We start from the raw sequence: 23,365 nt of genomic DNA on the forward strand, positions 1-23,365 counted from the left end.
AACTCTGGGGTTCACCTAGCATCTAACAAATAGGTACCTGGGGGGTAAAGGTGAGCGACAGCCCCAGCCTAACCTATCCACATAGCATATTAACATATAAGCATGTAAATAGGTTAGGCAGGTTAAGTTTTGTTTATTTAAGGTATTGTTAGGGAGACAAATTTATGGTAAATAAAAACTGAGGAGAGCGGTAAATAAAATGTTAGATCAGCGGTATATACCAGCGGTGGAAAAAAAAATTGGCATACACTTTTTCATTATGAGGAAACAACATACAAAAGAGCTATAAATTGATAAACTACTTAATTTTTATATACTGTACACATACACAAGTACTTAGCTGTCCAACCAAAAATAAAACATCAACACAAAATCACTTCATTTCTAAATTGATATCTCAAGTGATTTATTCATTGTATGTATTTAAAGGATATCCTTTAAATAAATAACCACTACTGCACATACACAAACACATGTTGAAAATCACATGATGATAAACAAAATTAATTCATGACTGAACACAAATTACACCATTGTTTCCCTTGATGTGAGGGAACAGACTAATCTTATCACTGCTACAGCTAGCAAGTTCAATGAAACTGGAAGTTGAGTAGACATTCGGGGGAAGAATGGAATACAGCTTGACAGGGAACGAAGTTTTCGTACTGAGATTATGTGCATGGGAGATCCCAATTTTGCAGCATCTTCCTGATGTGATGGAAAATAAAACGTTCTTCAGCTGCAAATGTTAGGAAACTTTAGGAAAACATTTCATTACAAATCGACAGTTTGCGCGCACAACCTCGATTGTCAGCTTTTGCGTGTTTTCTACTTAATTTGATGATATTTCACGGTTATTTCGCAAAAAAAACTTTCATTTCATGGAAAATCACACATTTCGCATTACTTCGCGAATAAAACTCATGCATATTTCATCATTGGGAGTGTAGTTACGTGCAGAATGTTCAAAATTGCATCTTTTTTTCACATTTCGCAATTTCGTGCATCACGAAAATTCAATGTCCCTAGGTATTGTATACATAGTTGGATAGGTTAGGCAGGTTAGTTTTGGTGCTGTTAGCATGTATTTCCAATGCTAAAGCTGTCACTAGCTGCTCATGGTAAAGGCAGCTGGAGTGTGCTGCTGATTACATCACTTGTGTAACAGCTGAGATTGTGAATATGTGGGGCCCTATCTCCACTCCACATAGAGTGCCTTCATGGTTTCCTTTTTTTGCAAGTTAGCTCTAATGTGTTATCAAATAATGTTATGAGATCGTCCACAGTAACCCAAGAAGCTCATCACCTTCAGCACCCAATTTTAAGAAGACAAAACCGATGATAAAAGGAATTGGAAGATCAACACAAGTGACATCTGGTAAACTAGTTTCAAACTAACATGATGGCTTCTTCATGGCTGGCCTTGGATCCATGCATTAACTTTTCTTCCAGGCAACTTATCAGTTTAAAAGCATTGCTTTATACATGAAATGAATTTTAACTGTGTTTCTGATATTCATCACACATCAGTAGCACAGAGTGCAAGTTTGGTCACTGTGTGATGTTGCAGTTCCTCTTGTCTACAATTGTTTGTAAGCTTGTTTACTAGATGTTACCAGTGTCAATATGTATAATTCTCATTGGATTGTCTGTCTGTGAAATGTGATGCTAGGGGTCCTGAGTTTGAATCCCAGCCTGGGCATGGGTGTTCTTTGTGAGTGTCCAGTCATCAATTTCACTCATACTCATTGGTGTGATTAACCAAGAGTGGCAGAAAAGCAACTCTAACTGAAAAAAAAAAAAATATTACTGATGTTGTACACGTCTCCATTATTGTTTCATTAAATTTTGGATAAGACTAAACCCAAAAATGAGGTTTTTCAGCATTTCAGTTGTGAAATAAAAATAGATTTCATCATTGATAATTCTAATTTGTTATTCCCAGTTTTTTTGTTTTTTTTTGATGTAACAGGCTTTGTTGCTTATTAGTAAACGTGCATACCAAGAAAATTGTAGGTAATCAAATTAGCAACTCCGAGAGTGTTTGTTATTGATGGTTCAGTTTTATTTACAAAGTACATATGGCCATTCCAAATGGAAAATTACATACATGTGCTTGGCATTATGCTTTATACATTTCTATTTACAGATAATAACATTTCTTGGAAATGTACCATATGGCAAAACTAATTATCCATCAGACCAACAAAATCAATATTTTGTCAGAACCAACTATCTGTATATATTTTTAATTAGGACTGATCTGATAACCCTTTATTCGATGCTGACTGTGGCCATTGTAACAATTAAAAGTTTTACAGAAAATTGCTTAATATCAGTTTAATATTAATACATAAATATTCCATTGTTATTTTACCACAACAGTTTACTAGAGCTTTGCTTTAAAATATTCAAAGAATTATGTCCAAATATTAGCATAAAATTTATCACCAATTCAATTTTTTCACATAATGCTGGTGCAAAATTTACATTCCAAAATTTGCACAATTTCCAGGATAAGTCGACTTCGCAAAAGCATTGTGCTCCATTTTTGTAGACCCTGTGAGATACCCAGACTTCAAAAATGGATGTTGGTAATTAAATTTGAACTATCAGTATTGGATCAGCCCTATTTTTAATATTTTTTTTTATTACCACTCTACATATGCATAGTCAATATCCAAGTTCTGACATTCGATGAAGTACAATGTGGGCACATTGATCACATCAGGATATTCAAGGATGGATTTTCTCACTTGTTAAGAATTGCATTATTATTTATTATTATGTATTTGCTGATGTTGACTGTCAACTTGAGATTATGCACCCATCATCCCCATTTCCATGTAATGAGCTTCAGTAAAATAATATTTGGCACTTCTGTTTTTCCTTACTTTTTTTCCACATTTAGTACTGTTAAAATACTGAAATTAATAGTTATTATATTTTGTAATTAACTTTTACACGTCATCACGAAAATTCTTTCAGCACTAGGAAAAAAAAATTTGTTCACGTCCATGCGACTTTTCACATAAAAATATATTCTTTAAATTTCAAAAACATATGAAAATATGTATTCTTTAGTTTATGTTGTAGTGTATGAAAATGCACAGTTCTGATCTGTTGCATTTTACACTTACCTTTTCCAACTAACTTTGTTATTCTTTTGGTTATTCGACTGAAATACTAATTACCTGAATTTTATTTTTGTTATCGAATCTCAACATAATAAGCTTTTTGAGCCAATGAAAAAACCTACTTCGCAGTTTTATACAATATCTGTGATACTCATATTTCTTTCAGGTAGCACAGCCATTATCCAAGGTAATAACAGTAGTTTATAAATACAATATTAGTCACACTGAGCACAATTGTAGTACATTACTGTACTGCATACAAGTCATTCCTTATTACCAAAAAATCATAACCAATGCAGGTCAGATAGAGTCCCAACATGCAGTATCTATTGCAGTTGTGAACTGTACAAAGAAGAGAAATTGTTTTAACAGGTTGTGCAAGAAGACTTATTTCTTGAAGGTGGAGTTCATCAATTCTTTTTTATGAAGTATTTTCCTTGTTGAAATTAAACCATTCAAAATCATGTCATGTAGCACATATTTGTCAATCAGTGGGTTTGAAGCAAAGGTTAAGAAACTGCATTCTGAGCTACTAATGACTACATTAGACATTCATTGTGAAATGTTCATTGTTCAAATAACGGAACATGAGTCAATGCTAAAGACACCATAAAAATAAAGTTTTCTCACTAGTGAATATTTTTTTAATGTTATTTTGTGAAACATGGCCCATGTTAATAACATCTTTAAGTTTACCTTGTATTTTTCTGCTAAAAATCTGCAATGAATGATAGGCAGAAAACTATGTAGTAAATATAACTATTTTTTTATGTCGTAGGATCTTGCAAGATCACCTTGCAAGATCTTGCAAGGATTCAGCAAACTTTTACATTTTCAATAAATAATAAAAGCCCTCCTCCAAAAATATTAATCTCGCCAGTAAACATTTAGAAATCACACTTTATGGATTTACAAAAATACTAAAAAATGCAACTCTTTTTCTTGGTTTGTTATGTTTATGCTCACTTTGTTATTTGTAAAATTTCTAGATACTTTTTCAAAACATTAGGATATTATATAAGTTGTACATGTAAACACCCTCTTTCCTAATGGTCATATATATCTATGACCAGAGGAGGAAGGGGGCATGCAATAACCAAAGGGGAGGAATTTCCCCTCATGTCCCCTTTAAATACCACCTTCTGTATGTTCAATGATTATCGTAGGATGTGATAATGAAATGATACGTAGAGTTAAATAAATCTTTGTTGAATGAATAATGCCTACATAAATGTAAATTAACAAAATAAATTAAATATCAATATGTTGCTACATGATGACCGATGTAATTCTTGCATGATGATTAGATTCCTTCAGGCCATTGCAGCTTCTGGTGCTTGTAATGTGTCTTCTTTCTCGCATGGTATGAAGTTAATTAAATTACATAATATGATGATGATATAAATGGTCGAGTTGATCAAATAAATGCATGATGAAATGTGTCCTCAATGGTCTGCAAGAAAAAAATGAGAAAAAAAATTGACAAATGGCAATATAAACACACACACACACACACACAAAATAGTGTAGTAGTGATTCAACTATTGCTTTGTAATGAAATATCCCATTCATACATAAAGTGGCTAACTGGATAAAAGTGAAATGTCCGAGTGCATCTAATTTATTCTTAAATAGATTAATCGACACTGAACCACTGCGCAACGTGCCTCCAAAGGGGACTGAATCAGGACCCCTCGATTACAATGTGACATTGTTACAACTACCTTTGAGGGAGACCCTTCTACCAAGGTGTTTGCTGTAAAATTGAAAGATGGCAACTTTACTAACATGACAGTTCTCAACAGAATTTAACAAGTCACTCATTGCTACACCCTCTGCAATGACTTCGGACCTCATGTGAAATCTGCTGTAGTAAGCGGTCTATGACTTTGTAGCCTTGTATCTAGTGTTGTTTTGTTTCGAACACTGAATTGTTTCTGCATGAACGTATCTGGCAACAGTGTATTACTGCTGATAAGCGAGTTCATTTCATTTCGTATTGTTAGTTGACACAGGAAGGTGACTTTCTGCTGTAGTGTGTGTGATAAATTGCTGTGTTTTCGTGTGGTGCACTTTGTGTTGGATATTTTCCCGCTGTATTTGTGTTGGATATTTGACTACTGTACAGGTGTATTTGTGATATGCCTGGAAAGTACTGTAGTAGTGTGGAAAAAGCCAGCATTATTGCATGGCGAAGTGAAGACGTCCCGATAAAGACGATATGTAAACAAACAGGTCGTGCAAAATCAACCATAATGAAGGTACTGGCAGCCGCCAGAGGACTGCCTCCGATTGTTATTCCAAAGCACAAATTCGGTGGTGGGAGGCAAAGAGAAACAACCAAATCTACAGATGCTCTCCTAATGACAGAAATAAAAGAAAAACCAACGACTGACAGCATCAAAACTTAAAAGAAATGGACCCGAGTCTGCTGGAAAATGTTAGTGTTTGCACGATCCAGCACCGTTTACAGAAAGACTTGGATTTGCCGTGTCGTACTGCTGCTAAGAAGCCACTACTCATCGCCCGCATGAAGAAAGACCATCTTGCTTTTGCAAAGAAATATGCACACTGGACACCAGCACAGTGGAGAAAAGTCATGTTTTCCGATGAAAGCTCATTTCAACTGTTCCGAATGGGAGCTGATAAGGTTCGACGTCCATCATCTTCAGATCGATACGACCCAAAGTATACGGTTCCGACTGTTAGGCACTTCCAGTCTGTAATGATGTCGGGGTGTTTTTCAGTTGAAAAGGGTGGGGCCGATTTATATTTATTACCGCAAAACATGACGATAAACGCAGACTGATATATCAACGTTCTTAAGGACCATTTAGTGGATATGCTTCAGATCCACGAGTGTGATATTTTCATGCACGATAACGCTCCGTGTCACATGGCTAAGAAGGTAAGGAAATGGCTTGAGGAACAACAGATAAGGATGTTAGAGTGGCCTCGGAATAGCCCCGATCTCAACCCAATTGAAAATTGTTGGCATCGTATGAAGCAATTCCTGGGAAAGAAGATTCAGAACCTACAGACCCTTCAAACAGAACAAGAAAATGTGGTGCATTGATATGGACTTAAATTACTTCTGAAATCTTAGTGATTCCATGCCCAAGCACATCCAAATGGTTCTCAAAAGTAAAGGCAACATCACTCCGTACTAATGTATGCATTTTTTTGCTGTATCTAATAGCTTAATAATAGCTTTTCACATGAATCTTCTGTTTTTTGTTATGAGGTCCGAAGTCATTTTGCGGCAGGTGTATTTATATGAGTCAGTTCCATCGCACATTATTGATATGAATAACTCATTTACACAATATTACAAAGTGATATGATATATACCGTGCGTCCATTTCGATCTGCAGCCGAGAGATCGGGAGAAGCGTGGCGGGCGGCGCTGACGAAGATGCCGACATTTGCGGCCTGAAATGCCCGCTTACTTTTATGGACATATGCAGACATTTATATAAATATTGCAAAACGAGCACTAACCTGTGTTATAAGAGTATGGTTTTAATTTTAATTTTAGTAGCTTAGTGACTGTATGTGCTGATGATTTTGACACGCCCACCTCTTGTGAAACACGGCGTAGAGGTTTGTTTGGAGAACGTTCTAACGCTGCACCAATATCATCGAGTTTTGCTTCGGTTAGAATCCGTCGTTTTTGCTTAGGTGTTTTAAAATTTAACGATACAGTTTCTCGTAATTTAAGGACAAGATGTCTAACCGTATCTCTGTGTGGAGTTGAAACGCATGGGAATTTCTGTACAAATTACCTACACACGTCTCGACACGAGTTTGTTTTCACGTACGTGTCATACATAAAAAATCTTTGTTCTAACGTGAATCTTGTGGCTGGCATTCCAATCGTCTCACTGACACGTCACACATACACACTACAATAACACAAACAAGTAACTGCAAGTAACCAAGAATAACTCTTGCGCACAGTACGAAATTAACACGCTCTTGGTTTACATTGCTCGCCACTATATTTACAACTCTGTCTTCATCTAGTCGCGAAGGAACAAAAAACTCGAGCTCGGATATTTCGGATTGCAAGGAAGCTCACGAAAACCATTCACTTTTATCGGTTTCGTCTGCAGTGTAATCCTGATACAGTGTTGCACATTCGAAACCTCCAAACGATTCCCATGGCCACAAAACTCTTTCAAGGATATAAACTTAAACAGGACGTTACTGGTCAAAACTATGATTAAAATGCTTTATTATCTGTGGCTCTTAACATCGTTTCTATAGCGTATTTATTTGTGTATATAAGAGCAGAACTTGGATGAATTATAGAAGAACTTTTGCGTGTTATAACACAGGTTAGTGCTCGTTTTGCAATATTTATATAAATGTCTGCATATGTTTATAAAAATAAGCGGGCATTACAGGCCGCAAATGTCGGCATCTCCGTCAGCGCCGCCCGCCACGCTTCTCCCGATCTCTCGGCTGCAGATCGAAATGGACGCATGGTATATAGTTATTTGAAAGTGGCTTTCATTCTTATTACCGACAATTTATTTGAGTTTCTCTGAAACTATCTCAAACTAACACCAAGATATGTACATATTTTCATGGCTAATTTCTGTGTGAAACATTGCCAAAAGAAGAAATGTCATTTTCAGATTAAGATGTATTGTAACATACAACAGTAGCTCAGAACTTCAACCATCTCAGGGCGGGTGGTAGCTAGATTTACCACCACTGGTATTCCACTCAAGATGGATTGTAGCTATATTTACTAGCACCATCTGGCAGCTACTAACGTACCATGATATACTAAACTACACATGATATTTCAGTTCTGTCTTTTTTGTTCATTTGTATATGTATAAAGGTATGACATACTCGAATTACAATATTGTAATTCCATATTTATCCATTGTTACTATTATTAACAAGTGCAAATTGAAAATGTCATTGTTTCCCCTTGGAATATTAAGGGTTACATCTTCTAAAATGGGCTAAAACTCTTGGACCACCACTTTTAGCTGATCTACTCCAATGTTCCCCAAATTTACGACTTTCGAAAATGTTGCACAATTTCAGTTTTTTCCCCCAAAATTGAGAGGTGTCTTCAACGAGTCGTTTTTGTGTCATGCTTCGCTGCAAATTTGGTCCAGCCAGTATCCATAGGGCAGACTCTAGAAGTGAAATTCCAGGGTTTTTTTTGTTTTACATAAGCTTGCAATCCTGGTGCTCTTATATATATTTTCAATGCAACTTTGCATACTTCTAGGAATGTACAATTACTACATACTACATTTTTTCATTCACTTTGGTTCACTTAAAAAAATGATCTTCTTTCTTTGTTTCATGACATTTATGTAAGAAGTACAATGAATAAATTTCACCTCTGCTAAAAGCCCTGTTATTCTGAAAAAAAAATACTAATAATAATTCAATTGCTCTATGACAATTAGTTCTCGAGCTATGATTTATTTTGTACTTCGCGCCAAATTTGAAAAACATGCACTTGAAAAGTTCTGGTCCAGAAAGGCTAGACACACGCATGAGACTTCCATACACCAGAGGTTAAGAATACTAATTTACCTAAGTTTGTGGCCTTGCTCTTCCTCTTTGATTTCTGCATCGACGTACAATGTCCAGTCTTCTGTACCTTAAGCAGTGCCACTGAGGAACATCATTCATCTCTTGGATTATCTGAAAATAGAGTTAACATTATGAAGAATATAACTTATATGCAAACCAAGTGTTAGTACTATTTAATGTTTATCATGGAAGTTACATGAGAATAGTGCGAGGGAAAGGAGGAGGTTACAGGTTGTGACTTGGTATGTCATTGGTGCCAACTAGGTGGTCAAGCATGCTGACCGATGAACATACTATCTTGACACCAACGGTTCTGAGTAAAAAATCCAACCTAGATATGGACGTTCCTTCATGAGTGTCTTCACTTTTATCTATCTTCATTCATCTTCATCATAATAATTAGCCTAAGGAGTCTAAATTAAATTTTTAAATGTATAAACGGTTTAAAAGTGAAGTGCACCATATTGTGAATACACCGGGAATGGAAAGAAACAAATTATTTTTTGAATTTCCATAGCTTTTCCCACTCATAGTTTTGTGATAACTTCAGCACCTTCTGCTGTATTCAGTTATAGGAAATATATAAATTATTTGTATATTAATCATCACTGTTTATTAGGACTATGAACGACACTGATGCATCAGTCTGATACATAGGTTTTAAAATCTCCAGCTTTTCAAGATTTGCTAGATTCTTCTGAAAAAATTGGTTTAGTTCTGAAGCACATTATTTGCCCCACACCCTGTACCCATGTAAGGCTAGCCATAATTAATGCATTACATTGTTTATCTTTCATTTCACATCTATTGAGTTACTAACATTTCTTTCACTTTAACATTTATTAGGGATGACTTGCTTCCCATACCAGAGCTGATACTTTTCTCAAGTCCCATGATTTTTTAACATTTAATTACAACACCCCTTTTTTCCACACAATACTGGGGATAATAAATTAAACTTATAAAATTTTGCATAATTTCCTGCAAAATTGGACCCCATTCAAGTTTCACATGGCATGTTTGCAGACTGCAATACACCCAAACCCCAGAAAGATATCAGCTTATCCTTGATATTACATGTATCACGTCACTGGCGTAGGAAGGGATTTTTTTTTTTGGGGAGAGGCTGGGATTGTAAAGGAGGATAATACAAAGCTGCTTTCTAGGGGGACGGTATACACAATAAGATATTTCACATATTTAGAACTTTCTGCTCTCAAAAATGGCAATCGGTGGTCATTTCAAGATGGCGGGAGGGGTTTGCCACTCTGGTTTTCCCAAGTTCTTCACTGATTTTATTTGAAAATTTTGATTTTCTCAAAATTTCGGAGGGGGCTGTAATCCTATCAGCCGCTCTGCGTACGCCAGTGTATCACATAGTAGGAAGCAAGAACCACACATTTGTTCTTTTACCGCAATTCATAAAAGAAAATACATCTATTGCGGAGACCCTCATTCTGGAATTTGAGCTAAAGCTATTGCTAAGTAATTAGGAGGCCCTTGGTTTCATTCCAGGAGATACAGTGCCAGGTCCAGTCCAAATTACCCAATCGGAACATAAAGTGGGCTTAAAACAAAGCATTACCTTTGAATCTCAGTTTCAGACAATGTTTTTTTTATGTAATAATTTCCATGTCTAGCACACAAATAGACAGACATATAATTCAAAATGTCCATGGTAACTTGATACTGGTGGATATTTCCTCCTCCTCCTGCCAATTTTTTATTGACATTTTCACCATGTGAACTCCAAATGTGGGTCTCATGAAACAAACTCTTTAAAATTGTAAGAGCATTACAGTGTTGGATTATAACCATTGAAATATGGTGCATGGTTTTGAAAAGGCAAATAAAGGCTCCAATTTTGGGACAATGATTACGAAAATAAATGCAAGCCTAGACGCTGAAATTCTTTGTTTTGCTCTATCTTCAAGGGATGGTTTGGTATTGGTTTTGAACAGCAAAATCTGTTGGAGGGTTTCAAGATGTCGCATGAAATGCTTTTTGCTCTGTTTTCTCCCAACTGGTTTACACGTTTTAAGCAAAAGAAACTAAACACTTATGATTTTCAAGAGTTTCTTTGGCCTTGGAATACAATTAAACTTGGCGAGTTGGTCCAAGCCACAAGCAATGCGACTACGATATCTGCCTTAAATATAGAACTTTTGATATGATACTTTTATTTCATTTAAGAGGGAGGATTCAGAAGTTGAGCCATATCGCTCACCACATTTCAAGATGTTGGATGATTAACTGGCGTTCAAATTTTGCCCATATTTTCAATCCCTGTGACTACATTTTCGGACATAAAGAGACGAGAATCAATACGTTTTTAATAAAGGCTTGAACATATTATCTAACGCAGTAGAGTCGGAGGACGGAATGGAAGCAAGTCACAAATTTTGACTCTTGATAACTGCAGCAAATCTAGATGATTTTAAGATGAAATTCATATTTCGGTTTGTAACCGCGGATCTGATATTGCATTTTGAAGTCGGTCAACGTGTTTCAAGATGGAGAATGGAAAATTTCGTAGCTTGCAGGTTGTCCCGACTATATTTTCGGTAATAATATAACGAAACGTGTAAAATTTAGACTTTTTGAGATGAAATTTTCATTGCAGCTATACATTTTGCATTTGACTGAAATCAGTCAAGGCGTTTAAAAATGGCGGACTTATATCAACCATAACAAAATTTTCGAAAAATACATTTGCGCGTTTGATCCTTGAAAGACGCATTGTACAGGCATCACTGTCGAAAATGAAACTGATTCGCCTACTAGCGGCAGTCTGAAAAGATTGCCGGGTACTTTGACGCTCACACGGTGGGGCAAGGGAGCAATTGCACCCCACCTGAATTTTCGAGATGGGATAATTTTTATGGGCTGTAATGAAGTTTTATTGTATAAATGGCTAATTTTCCATGCTAACATTGATTACCTTAATATAATTTTCGATGTAATCCTTTATTTGTCTGTGTTACCGGAAGTACTTTTCGCTTTACTATATTACTCCTTGCATATCTCTTGTATTCCTTAATTTTACAAGTATATTTTTAAAGCAAATCTGCGTAAGCAACAAATGCGAACTCGCGCAGTTTTTGTTTGTGTGTATTAATCATATTTTAATTTTGTAATAAAATAGTTGTTTCTTGTCAACGCTGTCCAGTTATCTAATCTTATAATCCGTTCATTTATATGTATTTATCAAGTTTCCAGTTCAGTTTTGCATGAAGTATTATGTGCATGCGTGAATCAAGGCGTGTGTTTGTGTGAATTCTATCCCGGGAATATCTGGAGCAAGGCCGCGCATAACGTTAGATAAGGGGAGAGAGCGAGTGGACCATGCGAAGCGGTACACGCGACTAAAAGCAGCTGGTAGCTGCAGTCGCTGTATTTCCCCTCCACGCGACTCTCGCGCGTTCATTGGTCAAGCCCTCTCGAGTCACTACTAACGCAGCGACTTGTTTCCCTTTCGCTCGCTCCAGAGATCCTCGGGACAGAGTATAGTATAGTATGTGGTCTCCCCCCGCCCGTGGAAAATTTCCGCGCACGTTAGTGTAAACAATCGGTCGAAATCGGGTCCAGTGTTTTCACTACCGTAGGCTGAATTCTGAATAAATCGTACTTCCCAAGATTCAAATCAGCATGATTTATATTTCAACTAGATTTTCCCGTCGCTACTGGACGCGAATTGCTGTAGAAAAGCGGAAAGCAATAAAGAAGCCACTTACTTGGTCCGTGGACTCGACGGGCAGGGCGGCGGCGGAAGAGGCGCAGAGCAGGAACAGCAAAAGCAGGATCACCCTCATGATGGACGCTAAGTGGTTCGGCGCTCGTCCGATCAGGATTGTACAGGACCCACCCGCCAGCTCTGAATAAAAGCATTTTGTTGCGCAACTTCTTGAATGTAACCTTAAGGTTTTTGTTTTGGGGTTAACATGCAGCTGGATCCCACAGATTCGAGGACTGTTTTTTTTTTTTTAATCTTTCTCTTCCCATTGGCCCAAGTCCAGCTACTTGATTGTGTCCTTTAGCTTTGATAAGCTCTGTGACAGCGGCACGTCATTGAATGAAAGGCGCCATTAGCTTGTTTGTATTCCATTAATGATTTCCTTGCTTTCTGTCCATCCGTACGTATTCAGTTTTTTTGTGTAGTGGCATTAGAGAACTCCACGCTGCGAGGGTGGCAGGGAGCTACGTTGTACAGAATAGCAACTGTCTCCCGAAGCCTCCAGTAAGAAAAACACATTTTGACTATCACTTTATGTATACGCCGGCTCCGTGGGCGAGCGCGTTAAGTACTAGGCTGTCCTTCTAGCCATCGAAGTTCCCGGGTTCGAGTCCCGGTCTTTGTGGAGTGTTGCCTTCATCAGTTTAATTTAATCACTCATCCTCATCGTCGCGATTAGCCAAAGTGGTAGAAAAGTGACTTAAAATAACAAAAATACTAATACCGGACAGAACAGTTTAGAGAGATCCGAACCACTGTACCTTCACTAAGGATCGATCCAGGGATCCCCTGATTTGAAGGCGGCAGCGTTACCACCACCACACTATAGGGGACACCCGGTTATGGTCCTACTACCATAATATCCTGTATTGTTTTTCGAAATTCTGAGAATTTTTGTGTACCCCGCCCTCCACTTTTCTACCAATTTTCAGGTTACAGTCATGGACCTCGTCGAAAACAGTAGTTTGTAAAACTTGCTGCATGGAAAATTTATACAAATTCATTAACATAGAACAATTATTGATTGTAGTTCTGTTCTTTCATTGACTCGGTGGAGGCGCACAATATCACCACCGAAGATTCCGCGTTCGAGTCCTGGTCATGGGAGTTTCTTTCTGAATATCCTTTATAAAATGTAGATAACCGTTCACTCGTGTGTTATTATTTAACTAGCTGATTACCCGGCGTTGCACGGGTGTTTAATGAATTCTAACTATAGCGTAAAATGTAAGTAATTTTATTTACAAGTATTTAAAAGTATATGTACAGTATACAAATTATAAAGTAATATCTTTTACAAATTCACTGTAATATAAATTTAGCAACAATTTATGAACAACATTTTTAGTTCCACCTCCAAGAGCAAAAATAAATAGATTGAACGGCATTCTGAGTGTCACTATTCATCTTAGCGACCCCGAAAACTTTGAATTCCACACTAATATCTGTCGTTTTCGATTATTGTTACATGCCACCCCTTCCCACCCCAACCCTAGGGGTGCAAGAGGTGTCTGGGAGTTAAATGGCATTGGGAATGCCACTATTCATCTTAGCGACACAGAAAACTATTGATTCCACACTAATATCAGTCATTTTACATGTCACCCAATTCTCACACCCACCCCACCTCCCAGGGGTGCCAGGCTTGTCTTGGAGTTGAACGGCATTGGGAGTGTCACTATTCATCTTAGCGACCCCGAAAACTATTGATTCCATACTAATGTCAGTCGTTTTTTATTATTTTTCTATGTCACCCCTTCCCACCCAACCCCTATAAGTTCCAGGGGTGTCTTGGAGTTGAACGGCATTGGGAGTGTCACATTCATTTTAGCAACCCGAAAACTATGAATTCCACACTAATATCGGTCGTTTTCGATTATTTTTACATGTAACCCCTTCCCATCCCCACCCCTAGGGGTGTCTTGGAGTTGAACGGCATTGGGAGTGTCACTATTCATCTTAGCGACCCCGAAAACTATTGATTCCATACTAATGTCAGTCGTTTTTTATTATTTTTCTATGTCACCCCTTCCCACCCAACCCCTATAAGTTCCAGGGGTGTCTTGGAGTTGAACGGCATTGGGAGTGTCACATTCATTTTAGCAACCCGAAAACTATGGATTCCACACTAATATCGGTCGTTTTCGATTATTGTTACATGTCACCCCTTCCCACCCCCACCCCTAGGGGTGCCAGGGGTGTCTTGAAGTCGAATGGCATTGGAAGTGCCACTTTTCATCTTAGCGACCCCGAAAACTATGGATTCCGCACTAATGCCGGTCGTTTTACATGTCATCTCCTTCCCATCCCCACCCCTAGGGATCCTGGGGGTGTCTTGGAGTTAAACGGCATTGGGAGTGTCCCTATTCATCATATCGACCCCAGAGACTATGGATTCCACACTAATATTGGCCGTTTTCGATTATTTTTACATGCCACCGTTTTTCCCACCCCCAGCCCTAGGGGTTCCAGGGGACTCTTGGAGTTGAACGGCATTGGGAGAGTCACTATTCATCTCGGCGACCCCGAAAACTGGATTCCACACTAATATCGGTCGTTTTCGATTATTTTTACATGTCACCCCTTCCAACCCCCACCCCTAGGGGTGTCAGGGGTGTCTTACCCCCACAGTATTTCGTTTCAGATTGTAAGTCATATGTGTACTAATTTTATCATCGTGAATGTCACCAATTAGCTTAGCGACTCCAAAAACTATGGATTCGACACTACTCTTGGTCATTTTTGACATTTTAATTTTCACCCCCTCTCACCCCCATCCTGACAGGTGATAAGCGTGAAGTAGAACGGTGTTAGGAGTGTTAGTATTCATCTTAGCGACCCCGAAAACTATGGATTCCACACTAATATCGGTCGTTTTCGATTATTTTTGCATGTCACCCCCTCTCACCCTCACCCCTAGGGGTGCCAGGTGTGTCTTACCCCCACAGTATTTCTTTCGAGATTGCAAGTGATACGTGTTCCAAGTTTGGTTGAAATCGGTCCAGGCGTTCGAGAGTTATTCCGGAACATACACACACACACACACACACCCATTTTTATATATTAGAAGATTGTTATAGTTTTAGATATTCCCGATGTGATCCTTAATTATAGACATGGTGGGGGGGACGGCATTATGTTAATTGACGATTATTGTTTGTTTGGTGACGTCTTGGTGGCTGAAAGATACGTTTTCTCACAAAGTTTTGTCACGAAGTAATGTGCTTAAACAAGAAACGTAAGTGTTTATTTACCGACACAACACTACAAAGTCTGAATTATCCTGTGTGTTATGCCAAATCACGGAAAAAAACATTAATTCTGCTGTAACAATTTGAGTTATCTGATATGATATTTATTTATCGTCGATTTTCTTCCACTTTCGGCCAACCGCAACGAGGAGCGTGAGCGATGTTTAGGGCTGAGCCGATACCAATGTATCGGTATCGGAAAGTATCGGTTGGAATTCATCTACCGATACGTTTCCGGCATTTTGGTCTTCTTTCACGGAGTCCGCAAAAATGCCAGGCGACACTTTCGCGAACTCTAATTATCCTGGAGATTATGTAAAAGTCAAACTTCCTTTTTATTTTGCACGAGAAACTATTTTTTGATTCCATAACACATGTTTTTAATATTCTGATGTAATTTTTGAATATTCTAAAGCAAATTTCTTGGTACATTTTGAGAATAATATTTGCACACCAATATTGGTCAATATTTTGAACAAATTTTAATTATTGCAAATTTTCAAGTATCGGTATCGTTATCGGTAAGAGTATCGGCATCGATATCGGCTCAGCCTTGGTGATGATATGATGAACTTGATGAAGGAACACTCACAAAGAACACCTACGCCCAAGCCAGGACCCCGGGCAGCGTAGCGCGCTGTGCTAACCTAGGGTGACCAGACATACTCTTTTTAAGAGTATTATACTCTTTTAGAGGTTCATATACTCTATACTCTTTTCAATTAGCAAAAATCCCCAAATATACTATTTTCCTTACTATTTAATTTCATTCATTATTTTACGCGTAAATATGCGTTAAAATCCACAGAACGGAAAACGTCAAGATGTTAACAAACTGAGGTATTTACTCCTTGACTCAAGAATTTCCGGCAAATATGCGATATCGCCCGAACGGATTTCTTCAAATTTACAGGAGAAACTACTTACTGAAATCAGTTTCTGTAGCATTGTCGAAGTTCTTCGAGGTATTTTCTTTCGCGGAAACTGAAAACTTCACCATAGAATGCTGCAAAACAAGAAATAATCACTTTTTATGTAAGGAACTTGCATTTTCTGTAAAGCGACAAAATTATGCCGTTGTTTCCATTATGTACCTGCAGATGGCTCGAGCGTCGAAAGTCACGCGGTCTCGCCAGTGTTTCCAAACGTGCCTCTTTTTTTACAATATTTTTTTTATTTCTTTTTTTAAACTATGCTTACCTAACCTAACCTTGCCGGAAATGGTCCATGGGGCTATCCTGAATGGTTTTTGGGGCTATTCGTCAATGGTTCTTGGGGCTAGCGTGAATGGTTTTTGGGGCTATCCGTCAATGGTTTGTGGGCCTATCGTGAATGTTTTTTTTGGGGGGGGGGGGTTATCCGTCAATGGTTTGTGATAACATAATGAACACGAACGTAGGTATTTTTCGGTTAAGAAGGTTGAAACACTGCATACCCACTCCAAATTGACAGAACACAAGCACGACGCGCGATGATCCATGACGAGTGCACGCCATATTGTCTGTTACCCAAGAGGAACAATGAAGACAAATAATGACTCGTAACACTATTTTATTTAAAAAAGCATAACTTCACCTTAAAAAAGACTCTTCCGCAATGCAGAATAGGTAAGTATCAATGCTAAAATTAACGAAATAAATGAGTGAGAGGTGTTCGGGCGAAATCGCATAATTGCCGACTTTCCTATGAACAATTTCAAGAGTCATTTTTATATTCCATCAACAAGCAAAACATATTTCAAATTCATTGGAATTTAATGATAATGATATTTTTGACACTTACTGTGCAATTTCAAAAGCCGTTGAAAAACATCTTGAAGATTGGGGCGAAAGAAAAGAAACAATGATGAGTAAGTGGAGGTCAGTACAGGCTGGGTGAAATTTAAAAGCGATTGTGCCTCTTATAAAATTCTTCTTTACTCTGCCTGGTACAAATGTTGATTGTGAAAGACTCTTCAGTGTTATTAAAACTTATTGGCGAGAGGGAAAAAGTATACTCCTGGTGTCAACACTCGAACATAATGAAAGTGAAATTCAATGTGGACATGACCTGTGAAGAGTTTAGACTGGCAATAAAAGACGAATTAAACATACTCAAGAAATCAAAATCATCCCAGAAGTAGGAATGATGGTGCCCATTGGTGAGTAAGTATTTGTAATTAGCTAATTACATTAGACCCATATGTAATTTGAATCTGTAGAGTGTAGGCCTACTTTATAGGGGCTATAATAGAAGCAATAACAAATTACCACCCTTATTTTCATTCTCTTTTTGTTTTATGCATGCGCGCCTTCAACCTATAGACTATACTCTTTTTGGTCAACAAATATCTGGTCACCCTAGCTAACCACTACGACACGGAGATCGGCTTAGGTGTCTAGTTTTTCCGTAGTGTAGTCAATCGATCATTCATTTTTTGAAGTCTTCCGGTGAGACGCCCCCCCCCCCTCCTTTAATCCGACCATGTGTATAGGACTTCGTTTTTATTTTCAAACTATCTGATGCAAGGGAAGGATGTAGCCCCTCTTGCCCCTTGCCCCCTACTGGCTACTCATTCCAGGAACTTGGGTCAGGATTTTCCCTTTGTACTCGCTTATCGGTTCGATGAACCGTGAAATCACACAGGTGTTCTGTTACATAGCCAGTTTCTGTTTGGAGGAAGTGTCTAGACAAAACAAGAGATGGCAGGGGTGCAATCAATAACCTCGTGAAACTAACCACTGTTTCTCTTTCTTTACTGAGTACCAACGAGAGCTGCAGTGACATTTTTTTTCTTTTAGATGTGGTGCGTAGATAACACTATATTGTTAAGAGATAACCTTACTGAAGTTCAAAGATGCCTGAGCATAAAGTGCCTGTCCCATTTTCATTCACGTTTGTTTTGAATCGTATGCTTTTACACAGGAGGTTGTTAGGCACTTCTCTTTAGTCGATGATTAGTTTCAGTTCTTGAACCTTGAGTTGCCCAAAACAAACCAAAGGAATATGCTGATGGAAAAGTTACCTACATGTATCTTTGAACTTCACTGTGTAACAAACAAGACTCTCGATTGGCCAGAATTTTTTGCTTTTCTCACACAATTCACACGGGTCTTCGGGAGTTTTGATGTTTAGCAATATAAGCGTTTAGTGTTCGAAATATATCAGCTATTTAAAGTAAAGAAAAGAGGGGGAGACTTTCTACCTTTGTGGCAGACCGCGTTGAGTGCTGGACCACAAGGTTCGATTGATTGATTTTGTTTATTTTACTTCGCTTTTCTGCCACTTTTGGTTAATCGCGAGGATGAGAATGAGTGATATGAAATTGATTAAGGGACATTTACAGAGAACACCCATGCCCAGGCCGGGATTCGAACCCGAGACCCCTGGTGTCTTAGCGCGCTCTGATAATGCCACGGAGGTTGACCCCAAGATTCGAGTCATGTCACGGATGTTCTTTTGTGAGTGTCCCTTCATTTGATTTCGAGCAATCGCCATTTATCCTCGCCGTCGCGATTAATCTAGTGAGGCAGAAAGCGACGTTAAATAAGAATAAGCACAAATACAGGAGAGAATTTGTATTTCGGCAGTCGCTTCTTTACTACTATAGATCAGTGATGGCGATCAGGGTAGATAATTGTTACGTGAAAGAACATGCCCTGACCGAGACGTATTATATTCGATAAACTGGAAATGCGATCTTTGTCTTGACTTCCAAAGTCGCGACCGTTTAAGAGAAGCAAGATTTCCTTGCGAGTGCATTATTATGCGAAGAAAAATAGGATAGAGCAACACTGGGCGATGGAACAGGAAAATACAATTTGGCGCCGGTGAACTGCATTTACATAATGCGAGAAAACAGCCAATGACTGACAGAAACACAGAATATGCCTAGGGAAGCTAATGACCCTTTGCCAGCGTAGATCGTCGAGGAGGGGAAAGTTTTCTAGCGATTAATGCAGTAGAATGTCATATTAGTCCATTTGGCTAAGGTCTCTGTAGGTGAGTTGCACGTGACATCATATCATGCGACGGCGCCATGTTCGCGAGCCGACTTCTAAACAGAGAGTAAGTAAGATAAGTGCGCGTGCATTACGTTCACAGCTGGGCTGTAATAGAAATTGCACAGTAGTTTCAGTTGTGTCTGCCATGTCGAAAACATTAAGTGCAATCGGAAACAATGTTGTGACATCTGGAAGTAGCACTACTACTTCTTCTTGCGCTGATTCCAAGCAGATGCTTTCCTCTGCTTACTGACGTCTTTAATTCATATCACGATCGTAACATTGTTAAAAACAGAGCGAATGAAAATTATGATGTGCAATTTGCCTACTGTAACTTTTGCCGTTTACTGTACAAACCAGGCGGTGTACGGAACCCCGAAAAGTCGGTACCCGAATCTGAAAGAAAATTCCCATCACGATCCCGACATTTCGAACTCTTCAACAGTCTGGAAATTCAAAATGATCGTGTTTCTTGTGGTAAATTCTCTATGGTTCCTGCACTGAGTGTCTGTAACTTATGCAGTTTTCATTCCAGAAATTAAAGAACAATCCGTTCGGGAGGGGAGGGGGACAGTATGGCGAATACGAGATTTTTCAGGGCCTCCCCGATGGCGCAGTGGTAGCGTCGCCGCCTTGTAATCAAGGGGTCCCGGGTTCGATTCCCGGTGGACGTGCATAGTGGTTCGGATCCCACTTTAAACTGTAGGTTCAGTCCCCATTAACCTTACTGTGCATAAGGTGGACTTAAAACGCCAACTAATTCAATCAGTCAATCGAGAGCTGGAAATTTCGAACATTCCCAGTCCCGAAAATTTACCGATTTAGTTGGCAAATGACAATTTTTTCTCGTCCCGAACGTCGGGATTTTAAAAATATCTGTACCAACACCATTCTGACCAAGGGAATTCGGTCCCGCACCAGTGCAATCAGTGGCGTGCTCAAGGGTTGTGGTGGGGGCCATACACCTCCCCCTTTTTGGCCCTGTATTCCTAAAGAAAAAGAAAACGTCGAAGGTGGGAAAGCTGTCAAAATGAGGGCTGACTACTAAAGTAAAATATGCTTAACCCCTCCCCTTTCGAAAATCCTGGGAAGTGCAATCTACCGAGAAATATAAGTAAGGTGAAATTATGTTGTGATGAATCCTCCCTGATAGCGCAGTGGTAGCGTCGTCGCCTTGCAATCAAGGGGTCCCGGGTTCGATACCCGGTGGGGGCACAAGTGGTTCGGATACCACTTTAAACTGTAGGTCCAGTCCCGATTAGCCTTACTGTGCATAAAGTGGACTTAAAACACTAAATCAACTCAACTTATGTTGTGATAATCCCTGATGAGGCTAAAAGAATCTGAAAGAATAAATATATTTGACCAAAGGTTGAAATGCCTGATGTACCTAGGTGTAAAAAAGTATCTCGTGCATTCTACTTGCTAAGGTTTCATTATTTATTTTATTATTATTTTACTGTTCTTGAAACACTAATTTACGTTACTTTCATCGTAATAAGAATAGTTTCCATTCTTTGCATATGGGATAAGAGGTACGTATTAGCTCTACGATATAAAAAATTTAATCCCGTTAACACTTGCACTTTAACATACAGAGAAATTCGTCATAATTGTAGCTACTGGAGATAAAATGTTCGCTGAACATTTTTGTTTGTTGCATCATAGTAGTAACGGTATATTCTCGCAAGCCGTAGCAAGCACCCTCATGTTCACAATTCTTCAGTCCTCGTACATCCAGTTTTGATAATCGTGGATATGCAGAAAAAAAGCGTATATGAGTTTTCCGAGATTGAAATCACAAGTGGGAGCTTATTTGAACAACCGGCCATTGTACATTGAACCATTACATTTAAATCTCTCCCTTCTAATGTGAGGTCGAGTTTGTTTACATAGCAAGCTCCATCCCATAATATGTACTTCGGCGACATTAGTTAATGGGACCATGGGCATCACCAGAAATTTTTGTAGGGGAGGTCAGGCCGTTGATATAAAGTTCAATATTATTATTAAAAATAACTTTTATAATTATTTAAACTAATGGTAACTATAAATCATTTTGGTGTCAAACTATTGTGAATGTTGCTGTTAGAAACTTGATGAGACTTTTCTACTTGATACACTAGATTAAAATTAATAATACTAATATCCATGGGGTTGACTGACCGACTTCACCCCCTTCTTGATGCCCATGGTGGCAGGGGGAGAGGGATGAAATTATGAACTGGCTACTAGGTGATGATGCCGATTTCAAATATATTATGGGGAGATGAAGATATGAGTTTATGATATATGTATATACAATTATGTTTATTATACATATATTCATATTATTTAGCTCAGACTACAGCACATACGCTGGTCTGAGCCTCCTGAGGGGTGAAATGTAATAACTTTTGTCCTGAGATTTTGGCCAGCCTATGGGACCGGTGGCCATCCACCATCGTGGGGTAATTTGGGAGCTAGAAATGCATAACGTAACCTGATCATTGAAAGTACAAGGAGTGGGAGTTCATCGTGCTGACCACACACCATCCTGTAATTCGGCTGAGGCATGTGGGAGTGAGGCTGGCAGTAGGAATGGATGATATCGGAAATTTGATATTAGGATATATCGTCAAAAAATATCATCACAGACGATACAATATTTTTCTTTATTGTGATATCGACAATATATCGCCAAATATCGTGACCTTATATTGTCTAGTTGATATCGCCCGGATGATGTTTTTTCAATATCATGCTATATCGTCTGCCCAACACTAGCCGGCAGTCAGTAGGTAGGCCCTGTCCCTCAAGGGCTGTTAGGAAAGCTAGGTTAAGAGAGGGCAACTCTATCATTTTACGAATGCTGATTCACCACATTAACTACATGAACAAATATGCAAGGTCAGTTCATGTTTTAAAAACACATGTGGAATATTTCGATCATGATGATGTGATGAGATATGGAGTGTATTGAGATAAGCTTTACTTGTAAACACTTTTTTCGTTTGTTGTTTACACTTTATTTCTTCAATCTTTGTTCTTTTTTTCTAATTGCAGTTATTGAGTGCTCCTGCACATACAATGGCACCATTGAGCCTCTTGTGCACACCTTTCTTGAAGTCTCTTCTGATACAAAGGAATAAGTAAGTACTTTGTAGAATGTATCTACCATGTAAGCTGCATGATAAAAACAAACATAATTAATGATATGTTTTGCATTGTCCCATGTCTCCTGTAGGCACATAGAGGCACTACAAATTCTTTTTAATGTTTATATATATTGTGAGTGTCAATTTTTGAAGTGCCCACCTGAATTTAAAATATTCAGTTTCATTATTACATGTGAAGAAATCTGGCATATGTTAATGCTCAGATATGCCTATATGAATTTTATTGATTTGACAATGTTACCTCTCTTATTTCATGTAAATATAATTGCTTGCCACCTTATTTCAAAATATTGACAGTATGTGTAAACTTCCATGTTCCATTCTTATAAGTAAAAGAAATCTGAGTTTTCTAAATGCAATTCATTTTCAGTATGTTATTTTCTTTGTTGTTAATTTTTTTAAAAAAGTGATTGTAATTGCTGTTAATGTCTCACTCATCAACATTATCCTTTGCCGTTCCCTGCCTCTGGCTGGGTTGTCATAGAACTCAAGCCTCTTCATTTTCTTCTTTCCCACCACTCCTCTCTTTCCA

The 23,365-nt window shown here is 38.4% G+C and overlaps 1 protein-coding gene across 1 annotated transcript in view; it reads left to right on the top strand.

Annotated features, from left to right (window-relative positions):
* l(2)05287 (WD repeat-containing protein l(2)05287) overlaps positions 1-23,365 on the top strand; it is a 151,315-nt gene that overhangs the window by 126,499 nt on the left and 1,451 nt on the right. The window contains exon 13 of the mRNA XM_083120484.1: positions 22,721-22,806. Within this exon, the coding sequence (XP_082976610.1) occupies positions 22,721-22,806 (86 nt within the window). The remainder of the gene's footprint in view (positions 1-22,720; positions 22,807-23,365) is intronic.

Source organism: Lepisma saccharinum, chromosome 4 (assembly GCF_977018435.1).
Source record: "Lepisma saccharinum chromosome 4, izLepSacc3.1, whole genome shotgun sequence".
NCBI classification, from domain to species: Eukaryota; Metazoa; Arthropoda; class Insecta; order Zygentoma; family Lepismatidae; genus Lepisma; species Lepisma saccharinum.